The sequence below is a fragment of the Parastagonospora nodorum genome (genome assembly GCF_000146915.1).
Source record: "Parastagonospora nodorum SN15 chromosome Unknown scaffold_49, whole genome shotgun sequence".
NCBI lineage: Eukaryota > Fungi > Ascomycota > Dothideomycetes > Pleosporales > Phaeosphaeriaceae > Parastagonospora > Parastagonospora nodorum.
In genome coordinates this window covers 70277-78000 of record NW_001884597.1, presented here as the reverse complement: position 1 = coordinate 78000, position 7724 = coordinate 70277, and the positions used below count along the sequence as shown (strand labels likewise).

The 7724-nt window shown below is 29.1% G+C and overlaps 2 protein-coding genes across 2 annotated transcripts; one reads left to right on the top strand and one right to left on the bottom strand.

Moving 5' to 3' along the window:
- Positions 1-6570: 6570 nt before the first annotated feature.
- SNOG_16516 (hypothetical protein) lies at positions 6571-6878 on the top strand (the record flags this gene model as incomplete). Its single annotated transcript, XM_001806574.1, has 2 exons — positions 6571-6738; positions 6843-6878. 2 exons carry the CDS (start codon positions 6571-6573, stop codon positions 6876-6878), a joined length of 204 nt encoding a protein of 67 aa, XP_001806626.1.
- A 15-nt stretch (positions 6879-6893) lies between these two features.
- Positions 6894-7451, bottom strand: SNOG_16515 (hypothetical protein; the record flags this gene model as incomplete). Its single annotated transcript, XM_001806573.1, has 1 exon — positions 6894-7451. One exon carries the CDS (start codon positions 7449-7451, stop codon positions 6894-6896), a length of 558 nt encoding a protein of 185 aa, XP_001806625.1.
- Between the last annotated feature and the right edge of the window lie 273 nt (positions 7452-7724).

The window sequence follows — 7724 nt, the reverse complement described above, 5'->3', positions numbered from 1 at the left end:
TAGATTAGAGTAGTATATATGCGTATAGCTATTAATGCTTAGTCTATTAAATTTAGATTAGATAGCTAGTATAAAATATTAGTTTTTTAAAACTAACTCTAGAGGTTATATTAGATACTTAGTAGGCTATTAAGCCTTAAATATCTATAGAATATAGATCTCTTTGCTTAACTAAGTTATTATAACTTATAATATTAAGTTTAATAAAAGTTATTTCTTTTAAGAAAAGAATAATAAGAATATAGAAAAGAAATTAGCTATTAAATTTACTAATATCCTGCATAATAGTAAGCTAGATAATCTAGGTCTTTAAATTAAAGATAGATTATACTTAGAAGAGCAGTAAACTAATAATATTAGAAGAGATACTAGGAGTAATCTTAGAGATAAACTAATTATATAAACTAATTAGATAGCTAGCTAACTAAATAATTAGAGAGTTATATAAGAAGAAACTACGCAAGATAATAGCATAGCTAGCAATTAACTAAGAATTTACGCAGAACTTCTAAAAGATTAAAATTAGCTTATAACTCTAGAATCTACACCTAAGCTAGGTAATATAGAGAGAAACTTAGAGCTTAATGCTTAAAGTATAAAAAGAGATAGCTAATAGTAGATATATCTAGCTAGTAGAGCTAGCCTATCTTACTCTAGTAATTAGATTAGATTATAGAAGATAATACTATAGCATATTACCTACTCTGCTACTTAATCTAGAGAACTTAACTTAAATACTTTAGATAAAGTAGATAAGTTACTTATTTAAGTATACTAGCAATTATAGTAAATAACTTCTTCTAATCTAGATATAATAGAGCTATAAACTCTACGCACTTAGAGAATAAGCTAGAGATAATAAGGTAAAGTACTAGAAAATAATTAAGAAATAAGTACTTATCTATCTTTATGCAGAAGAAGAAGAAAAGATAGTAATTAAGATAACTAAATAAGAGGTGTAGGTACTAGAGTATATATACTAATTACTAATCTAGATAATAATAATAGTTTATAGGCTAACTTTTAGAATATTTTCTTACTAAGCATAAGAAGAGCATAAGATAATTAAAAGAGTTATAAATCTATAAATGCTATAATAATAGTAGCTACTCTAACTAATTAAATACTAAATTTAATCTAACTATACTAAAATAAGCTTCTAGACCTACCTAAGACTTAGAAATAACTTCTCTAATATAAATATAAGATGTAGTTTAAAGCTATAATAAGAAAAGAAATTAAATAACTTTATAAGAAAAATACCTAGATAATTTAGCTAATAAGCAAAGTAATAATCTAACTTATTCTATTAAAGTAAATATAGACTTATAAGTTTAATTAAGATAGTATGCTACTTAAGTGCAAAGTATATATAGTTATATAAGAAGATCTTTAAGAAAAAGACTTACTTAATTTAATCTACGCAGTAACTTTAGTAGTAAGATCTTTTTAAGTAACTATAGTAATAGCTACTTATTTTAATCTTTAAGTTATATAAAATAATATAATAGAAGTATTTCTTAATATAAAGATTATAAAAGAAAATCTTATACTTTATAAACTACCTAATAGATTTAAAGAACCTAGAATATGCATTAGGCTTAATTAAGTACTCTATAGAATAAGAGACTTACTACTTCTATAGTATAAAGAGTTTTTAGAAATACTTTAATTATTAAGTCTTATCTTATTAAAAGAAGAACTATATCTCTTCTTTAACTAAGATAAGAAAGTTCTAATATATTTCTATATTAATAATATTCTTTTGCTATATTATAAAGCTTGCAAAGTCTTTATAAAAGACGTATAAAGTAATATTATCTTAAAGTATAAGATATAAGAATAAGAGCTAGCAGAGTAGTTCTTAGATATAAGAATTATTAGAATCTAAAAAAGAGAATAATTATACTAGTCTATAATACCTATATTAAAAAGATTGCAAAGAAGTTTAGCTTAATTAATAGAACTTTTCTAGCTATCTCTCTACTATTAAAGAAGCTTAAGAAGTTTAAGAGAAAATCTATTAAATAAGAAATTAAGCTTTTCTAAAAAAAGGTTAGATTAGTATTATATACTATAATAATGCTGCGCCTAGATATAGCCTTTATAGTATTAAAGCTATTATACTATCTAACTAATCCTAGCTAAATATATATAAGCATAATTAATTAAGTTATTATATACCTATATTATATATAATAAGAAGCAATCTAATATAGCAACTATAATAGACTTAACCTTATAATATATAGAGACGCATTATTTATAGATAACTTAATTACTCGTTACTTATCTTATAGATATATAGCTATGCTTTTTAGAGAAGCTATTCTATAAAAAGCTACTAGGCAAAGTATAGTAATAACCTCTATAACTAAGGCTAAGCTTATTATACTTAAGTATATTGCAAAGAAAACTATAGCCTTAAAAAGATTCTTTAATAAACTTATATTTAATCTAGGCAATTTATAGAAAATCTAGTATAATAACTAGTAAATAATTAGACTTACTATTAGTTAAAATAAGCAAATTATAACCTATCTTTAACATATTAATATATAAAATATATAGCTTAGATAAGAATATATAAAAGAATTATTCTTAGTAAAGTACTTACTAATAAAGAAAATGCTAGCAGATAGACTAACTAAAGCTCTTACTTATTAATAATTTAATTACTTTAAGTAGCTTTTAAATCTTAAAAATATAGTTAAATTAGTTATAGGCAATAAGAATAAAAGTATAATAGTATTAGTTTAATTACTATTAAGAAAGATCTTAAAGACTAAGAAAGCTTAAGTAGAGTAAAAAGAGGCCTTATTAACTACCTACTATACTAAAAGATTATTTAATCTATTAAATCTATATAAGAAGTAAGAAGAACTATGTATAAAGCGTTAAGAAAGAAAAAAAGTTTGCTTAATAGTAAGAAAATTAAACTAAGATACTTAGTCTAGAAGATCTAAAGCTATCTATATAAGATGTTGTCGCAGTATTAATACATAAGAATAAGTGAAGTACTAATCTACGTAACTAAGCTAACTAAGCTTAGGAAGTAAACTAAACGTTTCTCTATAATCTATTTATATATTTAAGCTAGCTCTTCTAATATATTAGAAGAGCAGTAATTAATATAATCTTTTCTCTTAAGTTTGCTTAGCTATAATAGTTATAAGCTCAGCGCTATAGGATTACAGAGTTAATTCTCTACTATGCATCTTATATTTACTAAGTACTTAAATTAATTATTCTACTACTCTTATTTCTCTTAAACCTCTTAAATTATTCTAATAATATTAGTCTAAATAGACTAAATAGACTAGATAAAACTTCTTTCTATAGTTACTCTTTAAGCTTATAAAGACTAGCTAGCATAGTATATTTAGCTTAAAGTTTACGCTATTAGAAAGCAAATATAGAACTACTAGTCATCAATTATAGGTCTCCAGAGTTCGTAGCTAAACTATATTTTATAACTATATTTTATACTCTAGTTAATCTTACTAATATAATACAGCAATAGCCTTCTCTACTCTTATTAAGTAACTTTTCTATATATAAGTCTTAGCATTAAATATTAAATACTAATATTCTAGAACTCTATAATCTAATAGATAGACTTACTGCTAATAAGCTATCTTACTTAGCACCTATAGCAGCAGATGCTTTGCAAACAGCTATATTAAATGCGTTACTCTTAGAATTATTATTATTTATTTAATGCTTACTAGCTTCTAAAGCTTCTTAAGAAAATTCTTCTTATAGCTATAAGAATCTATTACTGCGTAATACTCTACTACTTAGTTTATAAGCATAGCTACTTACTTACTTATTACTCTCTTATCTATATAAGAATTATTTCTAAAGAATAGAGTAACTTAGCCAGTACGTATCGTTAGCTAGCATATCTTAATTATATCTATCAATATAGAGGTATATAATGCTACTACTACCTTATAGTATAATATAACTAACGTTATATTATATAAGAATGATAGTTAGTAGTAAGAGAGCTAATAACTAACTTATAGAACTAATTCTATAATATTAATAACGTAGTAGTATAGCTATTTATCTACTCAGCTGCCTTTAAATATAGCTAGTAAGCTAATATATCTAGATAAGCTTAAATATATAATCTTAATAATATATTAGCTATTAAGCTTTAATAGTATTAAAGATAATATAATATAATCTAGTAAGATTAAGTATTAAGAAGAGTAGCAGATTGCTAAGAAGAGAATATACTTTAATATTTATTAGATTATAAGATATTTAATAATAGTTATAATAATAGTAATAGTAATAGTAATGCAAAGATATAAAGAGATAGAAGACTATAGTACTTAGATACTAATATAAAATTTATCCTTTAACTTATGCATAACTACCGCATACTACCTTTTCTATAGTTAAGTATATTATAAAAATTATGCCTCTTAAGCTTAGCTTAGAGCAGAGTAGTTATTATTATATATAAAGTAATTTTTAAGAAGTTTAGATATTAGTTAGTAGTGCCTACACTAGCCTTACTTAGAACTATTAACTAATACTAGATTATATATTTTATACTTTTTTAATGCTTTTTTATGCTAATAGTAGAGAGTAATTACTATTCTCTTTTAGTCTAGCTTATTTTTTAATAATACCTCTAGTTTATATTTTATATCTAGAATAAATAGACTCTAGTACTATTATTACTAGTATAGAGTATATAGAAGATATAGACTCTATATAATATATATAAGATTAAGATATAAGCTATACTTATTTAATAGAGAGTCTAAAATTATTATAAGTCTTCTATAAGCTTATTAGATAAAAAGATTAGATTATTAAGTAAAGGTATATAGTAGATTATATATAATATAGTATTATAATAGAAAGATTAGATATATATATAAAGTATAATTAATAAGCTTATAAAGCGCTAGTTAAGAAAATATAAGTATATTTAGATAGAGAAAACTCTAATAGTAGAGAAAGTATAGAACTTAATTACTAAGAGAGAGAGTAATAAGTATAATACTAGTAAAGAGCCTATATCTAAGATGCGCAGCGTAAGGTACTATAGATATTATAGTAAGAAAGAATATAACTTCTGCATCTATAAAGTAGAAATAGTAGATCTTAAGGATAGCAATAATTCTAAAGAATAAATTTACTTACTATAATTTTTTATAATTATATTACGCATTATATAATAGTTCTGCGTAGGTAGTATACTAGTTAGAAGTTAGTAACTTACTTAGAGTAGCAACTAACTTATAAAATATATTACTATAATAAGATATAGATAACTATATTCTATTATTACCTAGGTATTATAAGGCAGTTATTAAAGCTAGAGGCTACTAGACTAAGTATTAAATATACTTTAGTTCTATAGATAATAAAGAAATTGCAGTATTTTAACTATCTTTTATAACTATTTTTCTACTTAATAGAATTTTTTAAAATTTAAGCATATTATATATATATATATAAAGACTAATTCTAGAGAGTTTAAGTAATTTTAATACTCTTTAAAAAAAGTAATAGAAGTCTAAAGTTAAGCAAAAAAAAAGAGTTAGCTTTAACTCTTTTTGCTAACTAAGCTAAGTTATAAACTATAATATATTACTTACTAGGTAAAAAGAGCTTATCTTTCTCTTTAAAACGCTTCTAAAATTATAGTTATAGCTCTACTTATTATTAAGTTATAGCTAATTAAAAACTATAACTTTTTAGATAACTCTTTTTTTTTGTTACTCTACTATAGTAAATATAGAGTTTATAAATAAGAAATAATACTTAGTAGCCTAAGAAAAGGCTTCTTTATAGCAGTAAATAGTTTAAAATAATATCTATTTGCTTAGTTTAATTGCTTCTACTTAGGTAATATAACTAATATCTTACTAATAATAATTAGACTTTTTATTCGCTAGCCTATTACCTAGCATATAGCAATATTAACTGCATAGCCTATACTTATAAGTTTCTGTTCCTACGCTATTTGTGGGCAGGATTGTATTTAGAAGAAGCCTAGTTCCAAAGAAGAAACAGTTACGAATGTTGTTATGAGTGAAGCAGTGCCAGGCAGCGACATCCGCGGAAGGATAGCTCCGGAAGTGCGCTAGTAAGCGCAGGCGACTTGTGATTGGCTCAGCAGCAAGGACCCGAGAACAGCAACCACGGTTGATCATAGGGTATCGCGGTTGGCCTCAGGATGTAATCACGCTATCAAACTTCGAAGCAGAGCAGTTTGCAGATACGAAATTTTAGCTATTCTTCCTAAATTCGCAACCATGGTTCATAGTCAGCACCACCATCCCCTCTCTGAACCGAACCACACAATCGCCAGAGCATATTCTCAAAATGCAACTACATAAGCTGATGAAGTCCCTTCAATCTATAATTCATCTCATTCTAACCACCAATTTTACACAGCCACACACAAACCTTCAAACCTTTCCACCATTCCCACCACTCAAAAAACCACGCTACTTCCAAGATCCCTTCCTACACATACACTATGCCTCGCTACATCCACGACAAGCTCTACAATTTTCACATCCCAACCGATCGAACATGTGCATCGGCCTCGACAGCGGCGCCAAACTTCTGCCCAGCGGAATCCATCGCCAACACATCTCTCGACGTGATAGCGACGCGAAGATAGCCAGCCCACCCCAACCCACACGCAAACTCAAACGCAAAGCCTCCTTCGAAGATCTGCGCAAACAAGCGGCTGCAGCTGTGAGTGTGAAGGAGGAGAAGAAGGAGGAGGAAAGGAGGATGGCACGTTGGTGGGAGAAAATTGTGCAGCGGTCATGAAGATGAAGATAAAATGCTTCGTAAAGACTGCATACCCTGTACTCCTCGTACTCCCCAAATAAGCCCTTAAACACAATTCAATCATGCATCTCTAACGTGATACCATGCGGCCCTCCCTCCTCTTCGGGATAGTCCAGCTCAAACCACGTGTACTTGAACGCCTTCTTGCTGTTCACCGGCGTCATCAGGAATTGTGCGACGGTACCATTGGGGCACGGGAACCATCCATCCTTGATCGAGACGTCGCCGGCTTGCGTAAGCGTCACCTCCGCTATGTAGTTGATGATCGAGGGCGAGTGATTCCAAGTATCTTTGTCCTTGTCCATGGTGGGTGTGATGCGGTAAATTAGGAAATTGTACGGCTCTACACCTGAGAGGGAGCGTGGCGCGTTCTTGGTTGGATTGGTGTTGATGTGGAAATTGACGCGGCACGTGGTGGCGGGGATGTCGCTGCGGACATCGAAGGAGATTTCTGTCCAGACATCGTTGCTGATTTCGCCAGACGTTTGGGTGCCGAAGTTCTTGTCGGGTTGGCTTTTCTTAATGGGAACAATGAGGTGGGGAAAGTCAACGAATTGGAGGTCAGCGACTACGCCGAGAGCGAAGAGCAGGGGAGTGAAGGCAAGGAAGCGCATGATGATGGTCTGCGTGGTAGGTTGCTGGATGGCATTGGGAAGATTTGCGCAGAGTCTCTTATAGTCGAAGCGAGCTCAAGGCTATCGTGGTGTAACAGGAATGGAGCGGTCAAGGCGCAAACAAACATGGTCAACGGTTTAGCCTTGCAGCGGTACCTGTGCGACTTGGATAGCCGACGACCGGGCTGCAAATATTGGCTGTGAACCAATTTCATCCATTGAGGGCGAAGAGCTTGAGTGCTGGCGGCGAAAAGTGCAGTCTAGGAGCTTCTC